The 25,904-nt window shown below is 46.2% G+C and overlaps 12 protein-coding genes across 12 annotated transcripts; 6 read left to right on the plus strand and 6 right to left on the minus strand.

The window, feature by feature from the left end:
• Positions 1-1,060: 1,060 nt before the first annotated feature.
• Positions 1,061-4,226, plus strand: V1513DRAFT_461532 (uncharacterized protein). Its single transcript, XM_066899897.1, has 2 exons — positions 1,061-2,048; positions 2,132-4,226. Exons 1-2 carry the CDS (start codon positions 1,546-1,548, stop codon positions 3,888-3,890), a joined length of 2,262 nt encoding a protein of 753 aa, XP_066756564.1. The 5' UTR covers positions 1,061-1,545; the 3' UTR covers positions 3,891-4,226.
• V1513DRAFT_435266 (mitochondrial PGP phosphatase) lies at positions 4,179-4,943 on the minus strand. Its single transcript, XM_066896586.1, has one exon. It carries the CDS (start codon positions 4,885-4,887, stop codon positions 4,249-4,251), a length of 639 nt encoding a protein of 212 aa, XP_066756565.1. The 5' UTR covers positions 4,888-4,943; the 3' UTR covers positions 4,179-4,248.
• Positions 4,944-6,177: 1,234 nt separating this feature from the next.
• V1513DRAFT_407824 (lung seven transmembrane receptor-domain-containing protein) lies at positions 6,178-8,353 on the minus strand (the record flags this gene model as incomplete). The annotated part of the gene is made up of 4 exons (XM_066895663.1): positions 8,026-8,353; positions 7,831-7,915; positions 6,448-7,760; positions 6,178-6,363 (listed from the first exon to the last, which is right to left on the minus strand). The coding sequence occupies exons 1-4, from the start codon at positions 8,146-8,148 to the stop codon at positions 6,178-6,180; spliced, it is 1,707 nt and encodes a 568-aa protein (XP_066756566.1). The 5' UTR covers positions 8,149-8,353.
• A 62-nt stretch (positions 8,354-8,415) lies between these two features.
• V1513DRAFT_435270 (uncharacterized protein) lies at positions 8,416-9,761 on the plus strand. Its single transcript, XM_066896587.1, has one exon. The coding sequence runs from the start codon at positions 8,569-8,571 to the stop codon at positions 9,631-9,633; it is 1,065 nt and encodes a 354-aa protein (XP_066756567.1). The 5' UTR covers positions 8,416-8,568; the 3' UTR covers positions 9,634-9,761.
• Positions 9,741-10,511, minus strand: V1513DRAFT_435271 (uncharacterized protein). Its single transcript, XM_066896588.1, has one exon. The coding sequence runs from the start codon at positions 10,244-10,246 to the stop codon at positions 10,049-10,051; it is 198 nt and encodes a 65-aa protein (XP_066756568.1). The 5' UTR covers positions 10,247-10,511; the 3' UTR covers positions 9,741-10,048.
• A 168-nt stretch (positions 10,512-10,679) lies between these two features.
• V1513DRAFT_435276 (CTP synthase N-terminus-domain-containing protein) lies at positions 10,680-13,389 on the plus strand. The gene is made up of 6 exons (XM_066896589.1): positions 10,680-10,826; positions 10,931-10,987; positions 11,040-11,317; positions 11,368-12,331; positions 12,550-12,699; positions 12,759-13,389. The coding sequence occupies exons 2-6, from the start codon at positions 10,963-10,965 to the stop codon at positions 13,037-13,039; spliced, it is 1,698 nt and encodes a 565-aa protein (XP_066756569.1). The 5' UTR covers positions 10,680-10,826; positions 10,931-10,962; the 3' UTR covers positions 13,040-13,389.
• V1513DRAFT_392860 (amidase signature domain-containing protein) lies at positions 13,355-15,699 on the minus strand. Its single transcript, XM_066895302.1, has 2 exons — positions 15,081-15,699; positions 13,355-15,031 (listed from the first exon to the last, which is right to left on the minus strand). Exons 1-2 carry the CDS (start codon positions 15,593-15,595, stop codon positions 13,522-13,524), a joined length of 2,025 nt encoding a protein of 674 aa, XP_066756570.1. The 5' UTR covers positions 15,596-15,699; the 3' UTR covers positions 13,355-13,521.
• Positions 15,700-16,412: 713 nt separating this feature from the next.
• On the minus strand, positions 16,413-16,990 carry V1513DRAFT_435278 (signal recognition particle 9 kDa protein-domain-containing protein). The gene is made up of 2 exons (XM_066896590.1): positions 16,810-16,990; positions 16,413-16,735 (listed from the first exon to the last, which is right to left on the minus strand). Exons 1-2 carry the CDS (start codon positions 16,879-16,881, stop codon positions 16,514-16,516), a joined length of 294 nt encoding a protein of 97 aa, XP_066756571.1. The 5' UTR covers positions 16,882-16,990; the 3' UTR covers positions 16,413-16,513.
• Positions 16,991-17,108: 118 nt separating this feature from the next.
• V1513DRAFT_435279 (uncharacterized protein) lies at positions 17,109-17,906 on the plus strand. Its single transcript, XM_066896591.1, has 2 exons — positions 17,109-17,447; positions 17,509-17,906. The coding sequence occupies exons 1-2, from the start codon at positions 17,232-17,234 to the stop codon at positions 17,815-17,817; spliced, it is 525 nt and encodes a 174-aa protein (XP_066756572.1). The 5' UTR covers positions 17,109-17,231; the 3' UTR covers positions 17,818-17,906.
• Positions 17,811-19,943, minus strand: V1513DRAFT_392870 (uncharacterized protein). The gene is made up of 5 exons (XM_066895303.1): positions 19,468-19,943; positions 19,233-19,385; positions 19,010-19,171; positions 18,834-18,950; positions 17,811-18,783 (listed from the first exon to the last, which is right to left on the minus strand). The coding sequence occupies exons 1-5, from the start codon at positions 19,630-19,632 to the stop codon at positions 18,280-18,282; spliced, it is 1,101 nt and encodes a 366-aa protein (XP_066756573.1). The 5' UTR covers positions 19,633-19,943; the 3' UTR covers positions 17,811-18,279.
• Positions 19,944-20,051: 108 nt separating this feature from the next.
• Positions 20,052-22,869, plus strand: V1513DRAFT_435284 (temperature dependent protein affecting M2 dsRNA replication-domain-containing protein). Its single transcript, XM_066896592.1, has 6 exons — positions 20,052-20,227; positions 20,359-20,733; positions 20,786-21,585; positions 21,649-21,870; positions 21,926-22,172; positions 22,228-22,869. The coding sequence occupies exons 1-6, from the start codon at positions 20,221-20,223 to the stop codon at positions 22,761-22,763; spliced, it is 2,187 nt and encodes a 728-aa protein (XP_066756574.1). The 5' UTR covers positions 20,052-20,220; the 3' UTR covers positions 22,764-22,869.
• Positions 22,870-23,577: 708 nt separating this feature from the next.
• V1513DRAFT_9045 (major facilitator superfamily domain-containing protein) lies at positions 23,578-25,872 on the plus strand. The gene is made up of 3 exons (XM_066900632.1): positions 23,578-23,883; positions 23,937-24,441; positions 24,498-25,872. The coding sequence occupies exons 1-3, from the start codon at positions 23,786-23,788 to the stop codon at positions 25,698-25,700; spliced, it is 1,806 nt and encodes a 601-aa protein (XP_066756575.1). The 5' UTR covers positions 23,578-23,785; the 3' UTR covers positions 25,701-25,872.
• The last annotated feature ends 32 nt before the right edge of the window (positions 25,873-25,904 follow it).

The raw sequence follows: 25,904 nt of genomic DNA on the forward strand, positions 1-25,904 counted from the left end.
ACCGGAGGCGGTTTTTTTTTTTTAAGCACACCTCCCAAAATGTATCCGGATAGCCAAGGGAGTTTAGGTTTAGAAACTTGGAAGCATTTTGATCTCTCAATCTTCTGTTGCTAGCCGGTGGCGATTGTCGCATTGGACCCGTCATAATTATGCTAGTCACGATCTGTCGATGACACCTATCATTTGTCGTTACTGGGTAGTTAATCTGACTCTAGAGACTAAGCAGGAACTTGGATCCCAATCAATCTTGGGCCAATAATTGATGGCCCCTATCTGTATGGTTATTGGCTGTTCCGAATATTTTATAAATTTTCTTAAATCCATATTATTGTCACTCTGGGACATGGCATCCTTAACTGTGACGGATTACTATGGGACAGACAAACTACTTATATCGGATATGCGCATATCGATAGTCTTTAAATACCTATACCAATCGCGATCGCGATCAGCGAGCTGTCTATGACAGTGCCTTCGGCTGCCAGTGAAAGTGACAGATACCCTAAAGTATATATCATACTGTAGATAAAGAAGAGGCGAGTCGGCAACGTTGAAGTTACCAGTTGCCTGGCTGAGGCTTGTTGCCCAGGTGAGGCAGCTAATGCAGGCACTGAGGCTATTTGAAAGCACTGACGCCTCTTTCCAAAGTCCCGCATTGTGCATGAATGTCGATCCATACCCGCTCGATGGACAATACTTATGGACAAGGCAGGACAGGAAAGGACAGGAAAGACCTGAAGGACTCTGGCTATCGTTTATAGATCTGGTTCATGAACCGCCGCGCTGAGAACGAACTCGCGGAAAGTGCGTGCGATCTATCGACTGGCTCAAATGTATAAGACCTGCTCCGCTTAGCGCCGTAAATTCCCATTACACAATTTCGCTGCATAATATTTGAATGACCCGTAAACTGCTTCACAGCGGGTCATTATCTTGCACCGCCTATTGCCACTCTGTGCTCCTCCTGATCTTAAACCCGCGCAGAAACTTGTCGAGCGGGTCGACCCACAACTGCCTGTACCAATGAAGGCCCCATCTTGTTCGCCCCGGCAGATGATATCTACGTTAAACGCCCCTTTTGAGTCTAGCATACTCCTCTTTCTTGTTACTCTTCCCGCCGTTCCTTCCTTACCATCGGTCGACCATCGTCAGGTTGCTCTGACCGCTACGCTATTTTCCAGCTTCCGCGTCTTTGTTCAACGTGTCGCTCCAACTTCGACGACTGCTGGCGATTCTTAAATGTCTGCTCATCGACGTTAATATCTAGATACTGACATTTTGTCGGCTCGCCCCTCGTTTTTGCTGCGTTTTCCTCCTTGGCTCCGTAAAGAGCCGTCCTCTCCTTAATTGTTCTTTGCTTTCTTAATTCTTCCAACTGTTCGCCATTCCTTTCACAATTCCGTCGACTACTTAACCTAGATTCATCGGCATCTCATCCAAAGTCATTCGTTCAGTTTTTCATCACATACTTCCAGATCATCATTTTCTGCTTATTACGATCTCAGTTTTCTCTACACCTTACAATATACGGTTACAATATTATAAATGGATGTGAATATGGAGTCAGCAGGATCCTTACATGATCCTTTGAGTCCGATAGGTCCGCATAAGCTTCACGGGGTTGTTGACAGCGCACCAGCCGACGGGATTTTTGATGAATTCACGGCACAAACAGATGAATCCATCCTGGACGACTTCGCGACCCTTTCACCAGCATCATCAAACGCCGATACGGATGCTGCCATGACTCCTAGCGGTGCTCGCTCGTCAGGCTCCCTCTCCGACTCTAACAATACCTCGGCTTCAAATGTAGGCACTACGACAACCCCCACATCCCAACCTTCGCTTTCACGGCGAGGATCGTCTAGAAAGTCTACTCTCACTCAGCAACAGAAGAATAATAAACGCCAACGCGCCACTGCGGAGCAACTTGCAATTCTCGAGAATGAGTTTTCCATTAATCCCGCGCCAAACGGCAAAACTCGATTGCGGATTGCGGAACAAATCAATATGACTGAACGATCAGTCCAAATTTGGTTTCAAAACAGGTATGCTCACAATGTATCTGTGGTATTTTTTCGCTTTGTGAAAATGCCTCATCGCTTCGCGGCATCTACTTACGCAAAGTCAGACGCGCAAAAATTAAATTATTGGCGAAGAAATCTATCGAGACCGGTGGAGATACAGGTTTGATTCCCGATTCAATGAAACATTATCTTGCAGTACAGTCGACCGGACCAGGCTCCAACTCGTCTAGCGCGTATTTCGCCCGCGCCTTTGGATTGACTGGCCCCAGGTCCGCCTTGGGACGCTCAGCTAGTTTCAGCGGTATGGCGAACCACTCTTTTCTTCTTCCTGGCTCGGGAGGAACGATTGTCACACCGTCGGAGGTTCCACAAAGTGCACATGCGAAAACCCTAGTCAACAGATTTACTTGTCGGTCACTTAGTATTGGAACATGGAGACGTGTTGGATGTACAGCCATGGACCTAGTAATTTTCTATTCTCCTTCTCAAAGTAGATTCACGTACTACATCAACAACGATTCGATAGGTTTTAAGATTGAGTATCCATTTTCCTATGTGAAACAGATCTACGTTGAGGGCCATACTCAGAAACACCGCGAAGTCAAATCCGAGGCGAAAGAAGGTGAAGATGAAAAGATTCTTTCAGAGGAGGACAATAGTCCGGAAATGGGTGATATCGTCGTCATTTTAGCCCGGCCACCTCAATTTTTCATGGAATTGGCTAGTTTGAATGGCGGATGGTTTGATACGGAGGATTTCACTGAGGACCAGCAGGCTTCAAAAGTGATGGAACACCGATTGACTGGACCACTGAAGGTTCTTGAGCAACAACTATCTGAATTATTATGCTTGAAAACCGATGCGACAAAAAGCCGGACTGTTCGGAGTAACAGTAGTGGTAGCACAAACAGCAACACAACCTCAAGTAGCTCTAAGCTTGTCAATACTTCGTCGTTTACTACGTCAGCGCCAGTTTCGCCTTTGGCCACGAATGCACCTACCTCGATACCGACTTCATTGTCTGCGCTAGCGTCGCGCGGATACCCTGATGAATCGTTTGGATTCCCGCCGCATGGACAGCCGTCTCATTTGACTCATCGACGGACGAGAAGTCGCTCGGTCCCGGTGGCAATAGATTTCTCATATCTCGGTCCCGCACTGGCGCCTGGGTTTCCTTTCCATCCCGGTGTTCAGCACGCTCCGTCGGTGTCCCAGCACACGTCGCCTCCAACTGGCATGTCTGCGCAGATCCCAGTGTCACTGTCTGTATCGATGGGCGCCACTCCTGTAGCTACATCTTCAGTGTCTTCTAGTATGATAGGTTTGCAGCCAGACCTATCACCTGCGGCATCGACTCCGACAGCCAATGAGCCGTTACGGGTTGACATGTCTGACGCCCAATATTTCGATGTGTATTCATATCCTCTGTCTGCTGCCTCGGACAGGCCCGTTACCGGATTTCATGGTCCCGGTGTGCTGGGGACGCCATTAATGCAGCCGTCAATTGGGGTTGTCCCTAGCGTTTCACAAACGGCTAGCGCGACGGGACTGACTGGTCATACGGTGAACATGAATCCGTATACCATGACGAATATGTGGGTCGATCGGACTAGTGGCGTGTACCCTACGACCCAAGGATATAATATGGATATTCCAGGTGTCTTTGGGGGTGATATCTCCGCTCATGGTGGTAGAGAGCAAATTGTGCTGCCGGATAATGGTAGAGCGGAGATTGTCCAGACGAACTTCGTTAATACCGCAATGGAAGGTGTCTCTCTTACCGAGTCTCAGATGCAGAACGAGGACGAGTTAGTGGCGTTTGGTATGTTAGGTATTAGTGGCGGTGCTGGTGGACAACCATGAACTTGCTCCAAGTGTTTTGATCATTTCTTATAACGGTGCTTGTTTCTCAATTTTCTTATTTGACCTTTCAGTGAGCGAAAAGTTGTATATGATTAGTGTTTGATTTATGTTGGGATATATATATATGCTATTAAATACCTGTGCTATATGTTTTATGTATATTTCTGATTATGTTTTTCTGCTTCTTGTAGTGTTAGGTATACGAACTGGCGTGATGGCATTTGATATATTGGGTTGATTTTGTTACAATTGCACCGTTATTCCGATATGTATATATGAGCGTAGATGTAGAATGATTTACAGTTGTTTATGTATAGTTATTGTAATAATCTGCTGTCTAGCTATCTTACATTATATTTTACAAGGGCCCGACACCTTTATATCCCGAGTTCTCCACCTTCCTCAGCCAGGCTTGTTCTAACCGTATAGGCAGCGTATTCATGGGGACCACCCCTTTCTCTACCCACACACCCCACGCCCCCATCCGATTCGCCATCGCAATATCAGTCAATATCCGATCTCCAACCACCGCGACTTGACTCGCCTTCTCGACCCCGGCGCTAGGAGACTTGAGAAAAAAATCCATGATCTCATCAATACATTCCGGATCTGGCTTCTTAGCACGATGCCGTAGCACGCGAACGCCCGTTTCCCGCTCCAACGCGTCCGCGAGTCTAAATTCTGGGTCCATGGATCTCGTGCCAGCTGTGTTGCTAACGATTAAAATCTTGTCGCAAGGGTATGCTTCTCTGAGACGTTTGAAGTGATCTTTATACGCCGGGTAAATTACTGAGGAGTCTGGTTCTGCAAAGCAGTTGTCTTTGTCGAGAACGAGAGCGCGAATATCTGGGCGGATGCCTGATGTTGTTGTGAGGGCCTGGCTGAGTGGAATGGGTAGGTCTGCAAACGTTGGGACACGCAGGGCCGGAATTAGATTTTGTGGTTGAGTAAGGAGGTGAAAGACGTGTAGTGTTGCTGACAGGTTGAATGACGACATTTGATTCCGATGCTTCGGAGGGGTAATTTCGAGGCTATGTCGGATCGAGGTCTTAGTAGATCATGGTGGTCGGAGACGCGAATGGTGCGGCGCGCTGTAAAGAGCGCGAGGCGGCACTCAATAAACTTTAATCCATATCTCTGGGTCACCAAAGTAATGATAAAGTACTGTTGTCTTCAACTTTCCCCGCCCTCTCCATTCATTCCAGTCAGTGGCTCTCAAAACCACCGGTAGCAATGGCGGCGAGAGGATTCCTTAATCTATCGCCGCCGACCGAATCCGGAGGTCCATAGTAGTCGGGTTGAGTCCTCTCAAGGAGCACCACCGTTCCTGACCTCCGCAAGTACAATGAGACGGGGATGGCGGACTCCATATCACAGTCAGCATTTGACATTGGAATTAGCTGCTTTGGCAACAGCAATACTCTCTTAAGGTAGACAAATGCCGCGTCATGAATCGATTATTGAGATTCCCACTGTCGCGCTAGCCGAACAACAGCCAAGGGAACCGGGGCTTGTCGGAATCAACAAGGAAAGAAGAGCCTGCCTGCTAAATCAGTCAACCTATTGATTCCTGCGCGGAAGGTTACAGATTGGGTCGTGAACTCGTGAACTCATGATCATTGAATGGAACTGATGCGCTGCCAAATTCGATGTCGAATGCTACTTGTCTACGGACTGAAGTTTTATGTTAGACCTGTGCGTAGGAAGCAGTCATGAGGCATGTCACAAAGTTGCGGTATGACGAATATCTTTGCAAATATATGCTTGAAGTCGAAGCCTAAGCTGGGAGATCGGTGTAATGAGTTTCGGTTTGGAGCCGAAATTGTCACAGAACTTGAGAAAGATTACGACAGTATTGACCACGTTGATTAGATTGCTGAGATTGCGACTTATGCGGATCAAAAATCTTCGTTTATTATTGTTAATACACGAAACGTGCAGTCTCGAATCCATATATACCCTTGAATTGGTGAAGGCACTAGGAATGGTTAAAGACTACGTCAACAGACGAACCGATTATCTCTTATAATATTGTAACCCTGTTTGAGTGTCAGCACAACCTCGGATTTGTAAAAGCTGTAGAAGGATCGGGAACGAGGGCTCGGTTATACGGGCCCTGGTTCCATGCAAACCAGTCGGACTTCATTTGCACACCAAGTTTTCAGAATCGAATACAAGTTCGATGATTTACACCACCCACGATCCAACACAAGGTAACCATGTATGTCGTTTCATTTACTATAGCCATTATAAAGTCGTTCCCGTCCGACCTAAGACACATACCTCTTTAATCATCTTTGCCTGGCTCCTTCTTCTTCTGCACATTTGTAGACTCATCAACACCCGCATCCAAATCATCGTCCTCCGACCACCGATCATATTCATCTTCCGGCGCCTCGAACATAGTCTCTCTCTCTGCCTCTACTGTCTCTTTATGAGCATCATTGCCTTTACCGTTACCTTCAACATCAACCTCAACCTGACCGACAACGTTCTCGTGCCCATTCTCGTCATACGGAGTCGTACCAGTATGTAGAGACCCGGCAAGGCTATCCACGTCGCCGCCTGCCCCATACAGGTTCTCGCTCCTGTTGACAGGATCATACCGCCTTCCCGCACCAACCCCTTCCTCCTCGTCCAATGACCCCGCCAAGCTGGCAATCTCGAACCCGTCACCGTCTTCATCCTGCGCCAACTCGTCCGACATTGCAAACCGCCGATTATTTCGCGTCGGCCGCCACAAAACCGCAATAAAGAGGAAATCAACAAAGTATACAACGTTCAGCCATCCGTCGAGCACGAACCACCGTGATCTCCAGTGGCGAGGAATAAAACCTGGAGAGTTACGGTCTGCGAAAATAAGTGAGTTGACAAAGAAGAAGCCGAAGATAATGAGAATGCTGGCAAAGAGAAGACGCCAGAGACGGCGGTACATCAACGCTTTCACATTTTGCTTCCGTTCGACAAGGTTACGGATTGTGGACGTCAAAGACGACAATATCCAGAGATAGAAAGCCGTCATTGTTGCAGCTAGGGGAAGAATGGCGAGTAGAATTAGCGGCCCGGCCGTATCGGGAGTAACTAGGAAACTTGCAATCGCATAGACGACACCAAAGACGAAATGTAATCCCGCGAGAATACGGCACTTTGTCATGGTAGATCCCAGGGTTGGCTTCACGACGCCATAACCCATGCACACAATCAGTAGCAAAAAGAATGTGAACGCGTTTCGGAATGCGTTCAAAATGGCGACAAAAACCATATAGAATCGGGAGAATACTGTGTTGCCCTTCGTGTTGACAACGTCATAGTATCCCCACACAATGACCATCTCGATGGCTAGGAACGCAGCGCATGCGGTGATGTAGTTTTGAACGGCCAGGATGTCGCTTCGGTACTGTACGAACAAAAACATCCAGAACGCAAGGACGACAGCATATGCAATAGCCAAGCCTCCATAAAATGGCAATTTAGCAATCTGTGCTGCAGGAAGCTTGCCAAATGCGTTTTGGAAGTTGACGGTACCGACGTAACCCCGATCGGAAGTCAGCGCATATGATCCAACACAATAAAATCCCGTCTTTCTGACATCATAGGTGACTGTTGCCGACGCGTCACCGCTCAATGTAACCGCTTTTGTAAAAACAGAAGCAATGGAACCATTGGTTGAGCCCTGGAGGAGGAACTGGCCGTAATTGTCCTGAGAGCAGTAGTTGGCATCCAGGGCTGCCTGGTCGCAAACGTAGACCTTGTTTCCATCCGCTTGGCCAGTATTAAGACCAATGTAGTCCACGTCTGACCACTCAAAGATAACCAGGGAAACAACGGATGATTCTGTGCTGGGATCTGAGGACGGCTTGTTTAAATCGACTGTGACCTTGTCAGCGTTCGTCGAGATCATAACCCAATTGATCCTCATTCTGGTTCAGTATCAATATACCTTTTATATATGGATCAATGCTACCCCCCCAATCACGTCTGCTGTACATTCCAGAACATTGTTGTCGTGAATCCGGTACGTCAGCCTATTCGTCCAGATCGTCAGCTCGATTTTATTCCCTTGATAATGCCGTAGACGTCATCCACAACGAACCGTAAAATCGATATTACAATCTCAAGGAAATCACCCACATACGATTTTGGCTTCATTGGCTGCTACTAATGTGGATAGTAGTAATAACAATGCGAACGTTGGTAGTCGCCATGGGCGTGTACGCCGAATAATGGGACGCTTGAATAGTTGTATTGACTGCGCCATGCTAATCCGATCAGACTCCGATTCGTAGTGCAAATATGATTGGATTTTGCCAGTGGACAATTAAATCGTTGCAGCAATGGAAAGCATTCAATCCTGTATAAACCCGGGGATGGCCTGGAAACTTAGTCGTAGATCTCGGCCACCATAGTGTACAGCATTAAACCGTACGATCCGCTGCCTGTGGACAACGTGTTCGTGTTGGAGCAATATAATGGGTCGGCAAAAACTCCCAGTAAGAGTCGTGATTGCTGCAGAATCGTAGCAGGCGCTAAGTGCTATCTCCTGAAACTTTGGCTCCGAAATAGTGTACCAGCCTACCGGCCATATTAATCTTTAAACATCCATCATAATTTATCAGCTTGCTCAATTTGTTTGATATCGAATGGGCGACGCCCAGTGTTGGCCGTCCACACTATCACAATGATGCCATCTCGAGGCCATTCACCTCTAGCACAAGTCCACTCGCTCCCACGAAGTTGCAGGTTTTCGCAGCGATACATCTCTTCGGCTGTCCTCAAGGCGCTTCTCCCCTCCGACCGTTACACTCATACGCTTGGAAAGACGTACTATCCACAAGTCACAACTACGCAGATTACTCGCGACATCAAGAAACTATGCGACAAACCTGATGCGAGCGTAGAAGAGCTTCAGACATGGTTTGGCAACGGTCGGAAACTTGTCGCTTACCAACGCATCATCGAACGCGGACAGCTAGAAGATCGGTACAAGCCATCCCCAGGAAACGTCAGAAACGATGAGGTTATCGAAGCCCATAAAACGATCTACCGTGCATCGTTGAAACTTAATAATCAATTTGCTTTGGCTCGGTTTTGTGTGCAGGACGTGATTGACCGTGACATCAATCGCCAAGAACGGGCCATCAAATTGCTTGCTAAATTACGGGAGACAAATTTGCCGGCGGCTTATTTCATAATCGGAAACATGTATGCAAGTACGGGCAAGATCAGTGAGGCTATCTCAGAATTCACAAAATGTATTAGCGCTGCCAAAGCGCATGTGGATGCAGCTCCGAAAGTCGATAAAGAGTACTACGATTACGATCGAGAAATTGATTACAGTCACATGGTGAAATGTCACTTCCTGCTCGGTATGATGCATGAATATGCTGGAGATCTGTGGAATGCAAGGGTAAGTTACCTCCAGGCATTGGACCTACAGACATTTTCAAAGGAGATTTTACCGGAGATGGAGGTCTCGGCGTCGAATTTCTTGCACGTTATGGCGGAATGGGAAGGGAGCATTGAAGCGACAGAGTACTATGCTTTGAAAAGTTCAATGCATGCGAATATGTTCGGTCTGTTGTCGATGAGTCGATTTGCGCGGCGGTATGATGAGAACCCCTTGTGGGAACATAAATGGTTAGAGACGCAGCGAGTTCAGCAACTAATGGACATGCACTTAAAGGTCGCGGTGATGAGTCCTCACATGATGCCGGTCGCGACAATGGAGGAGAAATCACATTGAATATTCTCAGGCACGTGGCCCCCGGAGCTCTGTAAATAGAATTGAGTTCCTTTGTACATCAAAGTATACTAGTTAGAGAAAGTTACTTCACTTGAACATGTAGTTTATTCCAATCTGATATGATGTAGACGTAAAGTATGAATTACGTAGAAAGCGATCGCATAGCTGCGTATACTATTAAAAGTTGGTGTAATTACTGAGACTCTCATTTTGGCCTTCTGCATCTTCATTAACAGTCGCGCTCTGTCAACAACGGTATCCTTGAAAGGCCAGAATACCAATACTACAAGAAGTTATGTGGCCATCGATGAATCAATTCCGCCATTCTCGTTAGCGACTTTACACCACCCGGCTGAATCATCTGGTCCAGCGGCCTACGCTTTCCCTTCAGCATTATATTTCTGCAGGATTCCAATCATTGGTGCGTGAGTGTAGAGACTACAGATACAATGATACGCGGGTTTCCTGCTTTCGGATGGCTGAGGGTAGCCACATGTGCACTAGTCATATCACATACAACTAAAGACGGATCTGAATTAACAGGATAGTGCATCAAGTCATAGAAGCATGATTTTGAAGTGTTCAGAGTCGAGAGACCAATTTCATGTTCCATAGGGCCCCAGACAAAAGGCCAATTCAAGATTTGACCGAGTAATTCGGCTTCTGCTCCCTGATGAATACGAATTTAAGGACATGTTAAGTCCGATATCTCGAGGTCCAAGTCGGGTTCTAACGACATATGGTGCGGCTCAAATGTGGAGCGGTTATTCCCGGAGTCCTCACAGCCAGATATATTTTTATACCACAGCCAAGTATGAGATTCACATTAGTCATAGGTAGGATTTTTTTAAATCATAGTGGAGTTAAGCTTAATTTTGAGGTTTGCATGCCAGACGGAATCCAAAGGACGCCCTTGAAAAGGACCAGATTCCTGTGGCCGTATATCGTATTCCTCGGCACGCGTATATGTGAGCCCACCATTTGACTCGCCAGGCCTTCCAAACCTTAACGATGGGAGCAAACTAATTTTTTTTTACAACTGATCCTGACCTCTTTTTTCTTCGTTCTCCCCTTGCCATTAATCTCTTCCTTCCTTCCCTCCTTTGTCGAGATATTTTCTCGACATTTTCAGATTCTGTTCTGTTGTCAGTGAAGTAGCACGTTATACGGACCGTATAACTTGAGAATCAAAGGTATTAAATATAACGTGGCAGACGAGTTTCTATCCAAATTTTTTTTTGGCGTTCAGCGGCAAGAATGAGTGTGCTGTTTGCATATTGGTTGCTAATAATTTTAGACATTATATATTTGTCCTTTAGTTACGTAAAGATGAAATACGTGGTTGTTTCTGGAGGTATAATCTTCACGCGTGTTGTATGAGCGATTCATCTGACTCACACGTCCAGGTGTCATAAGTGGTATTGGCAAGGGTGTCATAGCTTCTTCCACGGGACTTTTGTTTAAGACCCGGGGATTTAAGGTCTCGGCTATCAAGATCGATCCATACATGAACATCGATGCTGGCACTATGAGTCCTTTGGAGCATGGTGAAGTCTTCGTTCTGGACGATGGAGGGGAGGTCGATCTAGATTTAGGAAACTATGAGCGATACCTCAATATTACTCTTACACGTGAGAACAACATCACAACTGGCAAAATCTATAGCCATGTCATAGAGCGCGAGGTGTGTAGGTCTTATTCTATGTTTACGTACTACCCTAACAAAAAAAACAGAGGAAGGGAGATTATCTCGGAAAGACTGTCCAGGTTGTTCCACATATTACGGATGCTATTCAGGAATGGATTCAGCGTGTTGCGAAGATTCCCGTTGATGATTCTGGTGAGGAACCTGATCTTTGTATTGTTGAGCTTGGTGGAACTGTTGGCGATATCGAGTCCGCTCCTTTTGTTGAAGCTCTTCGCCAGTTCCAATTCCGTGTTGGTGTTGAAAACTTTGCTTTGATTCACGTTTCGCTTGTTCCTGTCGTGAACGGTGAGCAGAAGACCAAGCCCACTCAAGTCGCCGTCCGTGATCTCCGCGGATTGGGTCTTATGCCTGACATTGTCGCCTGCCGATGCACTCAGAAGCTGGAGAAGCCGACGACTGATAAGATCTCCATGTTTTGTCACGTCGGACCTGATCAGGTCTTGGTCGTTCACGACCTCAGCTCAATCTATCACGTTCCCCTCCTTCTTGACCAGCAGAAGATCATTCAGCAGCTTTCTAAGAAGCTAAAGTTGGAGAATGTCGATCTTGCACCAACGTTTGTTGAAAAGGGTGTTTGCTTGTGGAATGATTGGAAACATCTCACTAGCACTCATGATAGAATGTTTGAGACCGTTAACATTGCCCTTGTCGGTAAGTACACGCATCTTAAGGACAGTTATATCTCGGTTATCAAGTCACTGGAGCACTCAGCCTTGCGATGCCAACGCAAGCTTACTATCAATTGGGTTGAGGCAACTGATCTGGAGCCTGATGCGTCTGAGAGCAACCGTGTCAACTTCCATAAGGCGTGGCACGAGGTTTGCTCTGCAGATGGTATTTTGGTTCCTGGTGGATTTGGCGCCCGCGGTACTGAAGGTATGATTGCTGCGTGCAAGTGGGCTCGTGAAAACAAGGTTCCATACTTGGGCATCTGTCTTGGTCTCCAGATTGCAGTAATCGAGTACGCCAGAAATGTTCTTGGTATCCATGGTATGAACAAATTTTTCATATTACTTGTTTCAAAATTTTTGCAAAGCACTATACAATAGACCCATGAACATTTGCTTATTGTATTGTTTGTGGGTATTCCTCAAGTGCGACATCGACATTAGCTTATGGTGCAGTTTTTGCTGTCTTTGTTTTGTTGTCTTGTGCTCTTTGGTAGCAGAGGATTTATGGATTACAACAGAGCTAACACCCCTTAATAGATGCTCACTCAGAAGAGCTGATTACTGAGACTCCCCAGCACCCTCTCATCATTTTCATGCCTGAGGTCAGCAAGACTCATCTCGGTGGTACGATGAGACTCGGTCTGCGCCCTACTAAGTTTCAAGCGGATACTGAATGGAGCAAGCTTAGTAAGTTTTAGGAGTGACTATTGATTATGCTGACCCGCTTTCTTACATTGGTGCCCTAGGAAAATTGTATGGTGGTGTCGACACTGTCCACGAGCGTCACCGTCACAGATATGAAGTGAACCCGAAATATGTGCCTGATCTCGAGAATGCCGGTCTTAGTTTCGTCGGCAGGGACGACAAAGGCGAACGCATGGAGATCCTTGAGCTGAAGAACCATCCTTGGTTTGTCGGAACCCAGTACCACCCCGAGTATTTGTCCCGTGTACTTGATCCGTCCAAGCCGTATCTTGGCTTCCTCGCTGCAAGCTCCGGTATTCTCAGGACTCTCATCGATAATTAGACAAAGTTTGCAGGAGAGAATTAAATTATACACACGCTTAGACGCGGGGGATTTATCGAGGATATGGATTAATTTTGTTTCTATTGTAGCACATTCGTGTTTCAGTAATAATAGTGCTTTAGTTTCTTTTGTATATAATTTTCTGGTTAGACGAGTAGGCACTGCATGAATATTTGTAAGAGATTCTTCGGGGGGAGGCCTACGCTCACTTTTTTTTTTGCTCTGTTTGTATTATTTTCCAAGGTTGTATTATAGGTTAGGCGTTGTATGATAGAACGAGGTAGAGTTAGTATCATATTTTGTATAATAGATGTGTTCCACTAATAAATGATATCAGCATTATAATATCATTCTGATCAAGATCCTAAAAGTTGGTTGTCAAATTGGTTCTATTTCCTTACATCATATCAATCTATACAAACCCAAAACTACAATTGTGTCCATGTCATGTATATTGATGAAATTGACATTCTAGCTATCGATTATGCCAGAACCTCAGCAATGTCCAGCATGCGTCCATCCATACCCATCGGTGCCGACAACATGACACCAAATGGCAATTTCAACGGACCGTACTCGTTAGCTTTTAACGTCACCGCACACATTTCAAACGCGTTGGTGAGCTTGGTGAAGATAGACAGGTCGGCATTCACGCCTACTGGATTTGCCTCCAATTCGGCAAAAGTGGGATGATATGGTGCTGTGGGCGTGATGATGACATCAATACCAGTGGCGCCCTCGAACTTCAAATATAGCTCGGCCTTGAGTGCACGAAGCGTGTCGATGTCCTGGAAGACCTTTAAAGTAGACACCTCAGCGGCAGAGGCACTGATTGCCTGTTGGATCTTTGCAACAGCTGGATCGGACGACTCGAATGCCGTTCTGAATGCCATGCGCTCGACATCCAACAGCGGTCCGAGTAACTTTGAAGCTTTCGTTACAGCAGACCAGTCAATCTCTACGAGGGTACCTCCCAATGACCTTGCCTTCTCCACACAAGCAGTAAAGGCAGTTCTATAGTCAGGGGACAAGAGGGAGAGGTCATCTGGAACAGCAAAACGAAATCCTCCATCCCTGGGACCTCTGAAGTCGATACTCTTAATCGGAATAGCGCGATCGGGCACTGAGTAGGGGTCAGTCAAGTCCTGCCCTCGGAGCTCGGCAAAAACTGCACGAGCATCAGGCACCGTAGTCGCGATAATAGCAACGGTATCGACTGACGGACAGAACTTGGTAATTTTGTCTGAAGTAAGAAGGCCCTTTGAAACGTTGTATCCAACTACGCCACTGAAAGCCGCTGGAATACGAGCCGTACCATCGGTGTCAAGTGCAAGAGAGAATGATCCAAGTCCCTTGGCGATAGCTAGAGCAGGGCCGTAGCTGTAGCCACCAGCAATATACTCAGCGCTGTACTCACTGCTAATCTCAGCAATAGTAACGCCAATTACGCCGGCGCCAGTAGATTCGATCTTGGTGGACCCGACCAAGATGGCGCCAGACGCGAGAAGATCCTTTATGAGCTTAGAATTTTCAATGTCAAAATTTTCGCTCACTGTAAAAGGAATTCCGTAGAAGTACGGCATATCCGCAACATCAGCGACAATAGCTGGCTCTGGAAGAGTCTTGAGCGCAACTTCCTTATCGATGATCTTGCTGAAAACCAAGGCTGATTCTGGCTTTGCTATTTGCTCGTAGATATACTCAACGACCGTTGCTGGAGTAAGATTACTCGTTCGATATGCTGTTCGCAATGAGGCAATTGAAATGTCAAAAACACCTTCGTTGGCCGACGGTTGGATAGCCGAGACAGTCGCGGCCAGTTCGAGAAGGGGCTTGCTAGTGCAACAATAACCAAGCAGTCCGTCGTAAGCGCAAAATAGATCCATTGTAGCAGAGACAATAGTGTTATCAAAGCCGCCAGTACAGTCCACTAAAACGCACGTTTCAAATCCATGGTCGTTAGCTTCTCGGAATGTTGTAGCCACACAGCACCTGATTGTATTAGCAATTGATCTAACGCAGCATTTCCAAACATGCATACTCAGTGGTGACACCGGCCAACAGAAGGTGAGTGATACCTCGGCTGACAAGCATCTGGTGGAAGTCGGTATTGTAGAATGAGCCCTTTCCTGGCTTGTCGAGAACCGGCTCATCCTTCAATGGTTTCACTTCGTCAACTATGTCATGTCCGTCTGATCCACGAACTAGTAGTCGTCCCATAGGTCCATCCGCGCCAATGACAAGCTTATGGCGATCGGGGTTCGCGGTCGCCTGCCTGATTCTTTTGGTTGGTGGCAAGTCCGACAGATCGCTGACATGACCTTCTCTCGTGTGGATAACGTGCAGTCCTAGTTTGCGAGCAGCAGCGATGGCTTTGGCAGTGGGCTCGATAACGGATGAGACTTGCTCGAAGACCTGTTCAGAAGGGCATTGTAGATAGCCATAGCCGTTCTTCAGCAAGAAATCCTTCTGCATATCAATGACAACCAATGCCGTCCGGTTTTCCGGAAGCGCGAAGGGACACGGCTTCGCCGTAATGAGTGATAGAGGGGCCATGTTGAATATATTAGGAAGAAGTGAAATTCCGTATGCCGGTCCCTTTCGCAGCACCGCCTCAGGCTGATGGTGGAGGCTGGGACCAAACCCCCAGTAATGATAACTTATGCAAGGCGATTCAAAGTTCTTATCGTAAGGGCTTTCGGAGTTCGGCGCATGGGCCCTGGACAAATTGTTACCTGCGGCCACGCCGGGTAATAATCAGTTTCCTTGGTTTCTTTAGGCAGATCAGTTTCAGGGGTTCAATCGTTGTGGAATAGTCAATCAATTCAATTACGACTGCGATCGAGAACACGTTCCTTAATCATAAGTTCATAATTGATAAGAGAGAACAACCGAGATGGTATACGAGTAAAAGTTGGAATACGGAAAACGAGATGCGAACTAATAATAATGCGTTTCTTGTGGCTCACCGAATTTTCGCTCGCACGCTCTGGTATTTGAACGCTGTGCGTTGACGTCTGGTATACCAAAGTTACGAAGCTACCTTTGCACAAAAGTCAATATCTTGAGAGATCATCTGCACCGAGAGACGACAGATGACATGACTCTGGAACGTGGAAGAGATCTATGAGCCATGGAAGCTTATAAACACTTACCCCCTTTCCGTTCAAGCGCGGTGTCAAGTCGTCCCTTGGACAATTAGAGTAAATCGCACATGGCCAAAATAGACATGACTGGTAGATAGGAAATCATGCAAAGCTATGTGTATAATCTTTTCTCTTTGGTTAGGGAATTAATATCCACTGCATGCAGTGCTGGTGGATGAGTTGCTCCATAACTACAATGATTGAATGTCGGTACGGCCCATCGCCAATGCTGAACGTTTTCGATTCCAATTATATTATACACCTCTGTATTGATCTCGAACTGTTGCGCAACATCTATCGTACAGTAATCCATCGCAAATGCTTCCTTTTAATCCGCACTTCCGCTGGCAGCGGCGACAATCTCAGTGCCTGTACTAGTGCCAGCCATAACTCCCGCCATACCACCCAGCGCTCTCAGGATTCGGTTCAAGTCATTCACCTTTCTAGTTCGGAATCGGAAACAAGTACCCGAGACCGGATCAAATGTCTTCACTGCTAGAGTTCCACGTTGGCTCTTCTTGTCTGTATTATACGTGTAGGTAACTTTTGTCTATCACAAAAACGTAGTCAGAATTAGCATTGATGATCAACTGATTCTAGAGGACAGAACCACCGTAAACATACAGTCGTTGGTCGCGCTTGTAGTAACAATGTGGATTGGTGAATGAACACTGTCGCCGACGATACTGATGGCATCTTCTCGTATCTTATAGGATATCGCCGCAGAACTCTAGTAATACCTGTTTCAATGGCCTATTCCAGAATTCCGGTGGATAGACACCTAGACTATTCGTGGATATATTATCTCGGAGATGCTTCCCATTGAGTATGGACGAAGTATTTTAGTAACCGAAGTGTTACCCTGACATAAGGCAACAAACACCTCAATTTAAGTGAATGTTCAAAGTATCTCGAAAATTTAGCGGCACGCTTCAATTCACGTCAGGTATTGATCTGCACCTATTGAATTCCATATACATAGTCGTTTATCACAAATGCGTTACCCGTTGATTTGAACTCATTATTTGAATCTCATTTCCACAACAATGAGCGCCACCTCAACATCTGACGATGACCTCGACAAAGCGATCTCCGAGTGGGTCAACAATGCAGACGCCGAAAGCGGCCAAGGAATAGTCAAGAATGATCCGGTCATAGAAGACAGAATCAAAAATAAATCTTTTTTTTCTCAATTACAAAAGCCAAAGGCTAAGGAGTTTGTGGAAGAAGATGTATTCGAGAATCCATCGGAAGCTTTTCCTGTAAGTTTGCGACCAACGTCTGTCGGAACTGGACAATTACTAACATAAGGCTTTCCTCTAGAGCGAAATGTCATGTACGCAGCAGTTTGATGAACTAGTAAAATGCTACAGTATCGGCGGCCAGGTTCGTAACGTATATCGATACGGCTCAATTCGAGACTGCAACGACCGATGGTCAATGTTCAAGTTTTGCATAGGGACACATTTTGATTCTGAAGAAGACAAGAGAAAGAAGATATATGAATTTTATAAACAGAAGGTGGCCGATGACTTGAAAAATGGTAGCAGTGAAGATGTCTGGAAAGCTCGGACGCAGAGACGGAAGTCACTCTTTTCGGACCAAGAGGATGGGGCCGAGGGAGCATTGTAATAAATCTGTACATATCATTGGCGTTTGGCAAATCTCACTTCTGTATATAGCTTTGTAACACATACTAAATCCATACTAGTATCCACGAGAAGTTATAAGATTACCAGTTGCGACTAGTTCTACAAATTAACTAGCTATACATTGACAAAAACACATTAAATCATTCAAAAAAAGCAACGTGGCCGTAAACGAAACACTGTGCGCCCGTCGCGTATGCATTTTCTATAATCCATGAACTCCTTAGACGTTGGGTACCTGACCATGTACTTAAAAATATTATTTTGCACAATAGCGAAGCAAATTGTTTAATAAAAGAAAAATTAAGAATGAGTTTATAAGTCACCATAAACTCACCGGAAACTAAACGCTGTCAAATCGACGATAGTCTGAAGTGAGCAAAACCGTCTATTGAGACTCGGCAGCCGCACGCCATATCAACCAAGCGTACAAATATAAACGTCATTACATCGGCACAGGCACCGTATCTAAAACATCATCGATTGCGATATCTGGAGTCCAGTGCTGAATAAACTTAGACAGTGCCTCTGTTTCACTGCCATAAAGAACGCTGCGGTCGTCTTCTGGCGACGAGATCGTAATCCTGTGAGAATACGTCTTGCGCGCAGCGATGACAACAATAGATGGCGTTGCAAAGCCTATACCATGAAGCGGGCACAAACATTTAATGAGCAATTCAAAGTCCCTGGATGCACGCGCAGAGATGCCTCCGCGTATAGCTCGATGCATGCGCAGAAACACCATAATGTCGTGCATATACCTTCGAATGTCAGCACCGATGCAAACACTACTGGCAATACTTGACAGAGTGTCGATGTCCTTCACAGAAAATAGACATTGTAGCTTCGTAGGAGGCAACGAAATAGGAGGAATCCATTTGCCAAATTCTGTGCCGGATTCATCCACATTGGGAGGTTCGTAGCTATGACTGATGAAAAAGTGGTCAAGCTAGAGATTGAGTTACAAATGAACCACTGACACAAATCGCTAATACTTACAAGATACGGAAACAAAGACAGCCTCATATTACCCTTCGATAATAACGGAATAACCAAAAATGACGGAGGCGTCATAAACAACCCCTTCGAAGTCACCAGCTTCTTTGTTCTAAGGATCTGTGATACAATTGTCAGAACTCCAGTGCTCTCAAATGGACTATAGTGCATATGCACACCTCTAGCAATTGAGCTTGCACGTAATTGCTCGACTGATCGAGGTTTCTTATGACGATCAGATTCGGAAATCTTTGACCACGGTTGTTGAATCCGCGCTGCTGTTGCGTGAGCATTCCGGACTGCTGATTAACATCCGTTCTCACTCCATTCCATGGATATTCCTACGAAATCATGCCACGTTAGACAACTTTAATACATTATAATGTGCCAAATTCCACATACTGCAGCGTTATCGAATGACGCTGATGGCGCCGGAGAGAAGCTACCTGGTACCAACTCGGAGACAATAAGCATGGAATTGGCAAATTCTTCCGTCGTAGTACCAGGCGCACACATCACAGATGTAGTAGTAAATCCGAAAATATTGGAAGCGATCTATAAACCCTAGTCAGACTAAGTGGAGGAAGACTACCTGACTCCCTGGTGATTTTTGCCTCGTCAGAAATGGATCACTTACCAATAAAATCATTTTCTCAGTGAAATCCAAATACATATCATTATCAACTGTTACAATTGCATGCTGCCTTCCGACAAGCGAAGCAAGGAGCCCAACGAACAAATCTGTGTCGAAATCAAAACCCGCAGTCTCCTTCAACATTGCAATCTGCGACAGCAGGTCCATGTTTGGACACAACAAACGAGAGTTCACTGTAGCAGTCCGTATAGTCTAAGAGATCCCTGATGGACAAAGCAAGTCATTGCGCGCTGAACAGCGAAATCTGCAGGTTGGACACGCGTTAACCAACGAATGACCTGGTCAATGCAAGATTAGAGCTCAAGAATTATGTCCTCAGCGGATAAATTAGGTCGTTGAAATGCCGAATACTTCGCGCGCCACCAAGCCTCGGAAAAGAGAGCGCGTACCGAAGATTGTCCTTGCCACAGAAGCAGAGAAGACTAAAATTCTCAAATCGCAAGTACACGATCCAGGAAAGAGTGGAAGTCGCAAATATCATACCAATGCAAAGCAGACTCTGGTACTCTATTTACCCGGCCATTGGTTCCACGCGAACCTGCATCGCAACAGCGAACCCCGCCATAGATTATTGTATTTGCTATACAGACGTGGTTAAGACACGCACATCGCGTCTAATTTACCCCAGAGTAACAGGCGTTCTATACAAGTCCGACCATTATTTAGTTTGGATTGCGTAGTGGTATTGATTTACACCAGGACGGCACAATTCGACAAAGCAAGCGGTAGATCAGAATGACCAGTAAGTGATTCAACATCTATTCATTACTGTACTGTTTTGCCTAGTGCCACAGAAGATGCGAGAAGTCGTAATGGACTGTGTATTTGAGAGTGCGCATTAAAAGAAAATAGTTACTGAGACCATGTATATAGTCAAAGCGCTCGAGAATTTTATCCACGATCGGAAACAAGCGCGCGGTCTTCCCCTCACAATCCTAAAGGACACTGTACTCGGCATTGACGCTGAGTATTTCTTTCTACAGCAACTATCGCCGCCAGGCAAGAAAGAGCCGTTACTGCACGCTCTCGGCGGATTACCGTTTTCGTTGAAATCATGCTTAGAAACCTTCCTCCATGGTTTGAAAGGTGTAGGAATCAAGCCGGTGTTCGTGTTTAAAGGAATCCAACTTTATAAGAATGAGAGGCCGTTCGCACGCCCGGATATAAGACAGCAAAAGAGAGCTGAAGCTTGGGAAGCGTATGATAAGGCGAAAGGGGAGACGGCAGTTAATATTTTCAACGAAATCGGTATGACTCTCGCGTGGACTAATTCATTACTTTGGACTAACCCGTGCGACAGAGCCCATTCCAGTCTCGGAAGTCTCCAGATATGCCATGAAATTATTGAACGAGAATGGCGCTGATTACGTAGTCGCTCCGTACAGCTCATGGGCTCAACTGGTTTATCTCCTAAAGCATGAAAAGAAATTCATTGACGCTATATATGGCCCTACTGAAGTTTTACTATACGACGTCGAGCGTGTTATCACATCGATTGATTTCGCCGGCGGTGGATTCCTTTGGATCAGTAAGCGAAATCTGCTGGCTGAACTAGGCGGGCTCGGCAGCGAGCAGCTGCTTGATCTGGCTGTTCTTTGTGGCCTCGAATTTTCTATTCCGTTCCCATTGATTGATCAACCTCACCTGACAGGTACGATGGCTGTGCGCTCGGCCAGAGATTTGATAAGAAATTTTGTCAGTGGATATGGAGCTGTGATGGCATACGCGGAGAATCCTTTCGTCAAAGAAAGCAACTACATCGACACTTATCGTCGAGCTTATTGCGCGATCAAGTACCATGTTGTTTATACAGACAAAGGAGTTCTTGAACCGATAATTACTGAGCATGCACCAAACGATATACATGAGTTTATCACACAGCGACTACCGCCTGAGCTGTATTTTTACCTAACAAAGGGAATTATGGGGCCAGAAATTCTAAACGCTCTTACGTCTGGCAAACTAATTGAGTCTGTGCCATTAGATGGCGGAGAAAGCTTGGAGTATCGACGATTCCTTTCTGATCTGGAGAGCATGAGATCGCAATCTTTAAGCTTGCTGACTCAGCCTTTGCATCGATTCTATCAAGCAAAGAGAGTGGTATATGCTGACATTTTCTTAGTTGACGCCTGTCGAATAGTGGGCTGATATATTTTCGTTTAGTACGTAGTTTATTGGTATGAGCGCAATAATGAGCATGAAATTCCACACAGGCTCACTCCTACAACATATGAGACCGTAAATTCATGGAACGTACATTCTAAAGTGCTGGATCCGAAACTTATGGAATTAAATCAGAAAGAGGTCAATCTGGAGTTCGCTGTTGTTTCCCTTGATGACGAGAAATTCGCAGCATCAACTGTGACTCCGAAGACACCGGGTGAGGTAAGTGTTGCGAGTCGATATACTTGTATGCGTCAGAGCTCACAGTTTGAACAAGATGCTTGAAACATCGAAAGAGATCGTGGCGAATACCTACTGGCGATTTCTTCAGTTGCGGTCATTTGTCACTCCTCAGCATACCTTGACGCCGTGGGGAAAAGCTCTCGTCGCTGCTCTCAAGGCGTCGCGTACGGAAGACTTGTTCGCCGAGCCGTTGATCGCCGCTTTGGAGCTTATTCGATTCAAGGCTCTTACGGCGAAGACCTACACGCCGTCATACACTGGACTCCCAATCAGGGGAACTGGTAGGTTGGATTCGCACTACCGCGCCGTGTCGCAGACTCGCTAACACCATTGTAGATGTCGAGAAAGCACACATACTCCTCATTGCTCGTGTGGCTTCGCTTTTGCCGATCAATCATATGCCTATTGGATTCTCAGGTCCATTGAGCCGGAACCTGCTGTCTTTCAACTCTTTTGTTGCGAAGTATACTCAAATCGCCCGTACGCTGATTGAAAGCACAGTTTTCTCACTTCTCGCGAATTCGGATGCGGACCGGCTGGCGGAAGACAATGCTGGATGGGCTAAGCTTGGCGTCAGCCTGCCATTCACGTCGGGCCCGAACAGTGGATTAGGTATTGCCATGAAGACATATCTCGATGAATTATGCGGTAAACCGGAGCCTACAGACGAAGTTGAGCGTGGGAAAATGAAAGCCGAATTGAAGAAGCTGTTTGCACATGCGCTAGACGTCGTAGGAGATGTTGAGCGCGGTTTCAGACTGTGGGACACGGTTGTTAAGGCGGTGAAGCTTGCAGCTAAGGAGGGTGCGATGACTAATACCGAGGCGACTGCGTTTACTGATGCGGACGCATGGGTTCAGCAGCGCAGGTAGATTATTTGGCGGAATAAGTTTACAACGGGTGAAATTGTCAAATAGCGTGATTTGTATATACATATAGTTACCATTGTCAACTAATCTATTTGCATTTGCTCCTTCATGTACTCGACGGCACATAGCCTCGGTATGGCCACATGTCTTCAGGATAGTTTGTCCAAACATTTCGGGTTCCTCCATCCGAAACAACCGTAATCAGTTATGGAGGAGGCCTTGTCACGGAATCATAAACGATCTAGAATGGAGCAGACATGCCTCCTTCCAAGTTCCGTCAATAGGTTCAATTGGTCAATTATAAGTTTAATACACTTTATTTATTTATTTATTTATTTATTTATTTATTTATTTATTGTTTTTATTTACTAGTGTAGTTATTTATGTTGGGCATGAAGTATTTAACGCGAAGATACTATGCGATCACGTTAATAATGAATGATCGCCAAAATCCATGGCGTCGGCGGCTTCATATGCCACTCCAAGTCAAACTTTACTCTTACAGTAACTAGATCTAACTCCCCCTTGCGACAGCAATTAATTTATTGTTATCCGGGGGCAGCTCGGCTTCTCTAACTAACCGCGACGAGGATGCCTTAGAAGAGTAGTCGGCAGATCTCAGCTCCAATCGTAAGCTGATATGCAATAAATCTCATTAGTTAACTAGTTATACATTTACCTATTGTTACGGACTGCGGCGCACAACTCGACCTAACTTTGGTAGGAACGCGCCGCGCGATAAGCACGCGCCTCAAACTCCACCGCAGACACATCGACCCCCAGACGATAGCTTCGTATCGACACTTGCAAGCTGTCTGCTGTCTGCTGCCTGAAATTGCTCTTGCGCCGATTGTAGCCGCTAGAATTAACAGATTTTTATATTTTTATGCTTTGCGTACTTATGCAGTCTAGATCGATATGCGACAATTGACCGGAGTGAGCTTATTCTAGATACCTTCGCTTAATAACTTCACAACAATCCAATTTGCGTTGCGCACCTGACTGCACAGGAATTGTCATTAAAAATGTCGGCCATGGACAATGCGGCCGTACTCATCGAGGAAGAATCCAACGTGTTGCTCGATCCCGAGCGGGAGGTGGCAGAGGCACCTCTTCACCGGCGGTATAGACCTTTCAGACGCAAGCTCTGCTTTCATAATCTAACTCATTCGTTAGACAATCTGAAGACAAAGCTGCTGTCGCTACCGGGAATAGTTCATCTACAATCACTATCCAGCCATACACAGATGAACCAGACGGTGAACAGGATCCCCTTACTGAGACGGCACGAAAAACAATTTGGAACGTACCTACCATCTATCATCTGCTTGGTCCATTCATGCTTTTTGCTATTGCATTCGGTGGTAATCTCGCCCCAAAGATCAATATTATCCTGACTCTCGTTTGCCGCGAGTATTATGCGCAGGAACAGGGTATGTCAACGCCCACTGCCATTCAATTGGTCGCGCGCCTGGCGACGAATGATGCTGTGAGGACACTGGAGGGCGATGTCAACGAAATGTGTCAAGTCGCTGAAGTTCATGCATCTGCATCCACCGTCACTATGTGGGTTGGCCTCTTAACAGGCCTATTGGGAACAGCGACATCAGCTTGGTTAGGCGCCCTATCAGACAGAATTGGACGACGGCCAGTACTACTGATAGGTGTCCTTGGACCATTTGTAAGTGTAAGCTTTCTACTGCTCTTATCATTTAATACTCACATCTTATTAATTAGCTTGCGGATTTCACTATTATCCTCGCGGCTAAATGGTCCAACTTGAAGTCATACAATCTTTATTTTCTTGCTGCCTTCTTTGACGGCGTAACCGGCTCGTACATTCTTGTTGTTGCCATGTGTCATTCGTATGCCACCGATTGCACGCCACCTGGAAACAAACGCGCTGCAGCGTTTGGTCTCTTTCACGGCGTTTTGTTTGGCGGCATGGCTATCGGTCCCTCCATCACTAGCTTCCTTGTCAGTCGCACAGGGAATGTGTTGACGTTTTTCTATATCGGCCTAGTCCTGCAAATTCTCTTCTTTCTGCTTGTCCTATTCGTTATTCCCGAATCACTGCCACGTCCGCGCATGTTACAAGCCCAAGCCGCTTATCGCCAGCAACAACTGCGCGCTCAGCACACAACTACTGGACCGCTCACTGTCCGCACGTTCGTCTCCCGTATCAACTTCCTGAAACGTCTAGGCGCCTTCTGGCCTAACGACGGCACCAAACTTGCAATCAAACGCAATATGATCATCCTTGCTATTATGGACGCCTTATGTGTTGGAAACACCATGGGAGAGATGATGGCCCTCCTGATGTATGCGGAGTTCACGTTCCATTGGACTTCCGTCGAGACCGGGTATTATGTGACGACCATCGGTGTTGTCCGCATCGTCCTTCTATTTGTCCTTCTGCCTAATATCTTACGAAGACTCAAATCTTACGTTGACCGTTATCAAAAGAAAAATGGCACGTACCTGCCCGACAATAAAGTCTTCGGTGCAACTGATACGGACATCCTTCTAATTCGCGGCTCGGCTGTGTTGGCATTACTAGCTTACATGGGCTTCATGGTGAACAACTCCGCAGCACCATTCCTCCTATGCGGTGCCACAGGGGCATTATCAGGAGCACTTGCGCCCGCTATGGAAGCCGCCATCTCGAAACACGTACCCCGGAAAAACACTGGCCAAATCCTCGGCGCGGTCGCGCTCATGCACTCTATCGCTCGCGTTATCGCGCCGACAGTGTATCTCTCGATCTACAGCGCGACAGTCGGATGGTTTCCAAAGGCGATTTTCGTCGTGTTTCTGTGTAGTTTTGGCTCGATATTTTTGGGCACGTTTTTAGTTAGAAGGAATGTTACTGGTGGGTTGATGGATGGTGGTACGGATCTTGAGGACGACGAATATGAAGCCGGCGGTGGTCCAGAATAAAAGGTAGGTACGGTGACGGACGAAGTGCATGTTGCATGGTTTGGTGTAATTTCATAGAATAATCTACAATCGACAAGAGTTTGTGGGTTGGTGTGGGGGGCGCAGTACGATATATTCGTCATTGAATTTGTTTACAGTCTAATCTTGATTTCATTGCAAATAATGTTTTTAGTGGTTATTGGTGTAATCTATTGCACGGTTTTT

This window comes from Lipomyces chichibuensis (assembly GCF_038497645.1).
Source record: "Lipomyces chichibuensis strain CBS 12929 unplaced genomic scaffold V1513scaffold_1, whole genome shotgun sequence".
Classification (NCBI taxonomy): Eukaryota; Fungi; Ascomycota; class Lipomycetes; order Lipomycetales; family Lipomycetaceae; genus Lipomyces; species Lipomyces chichibuensis.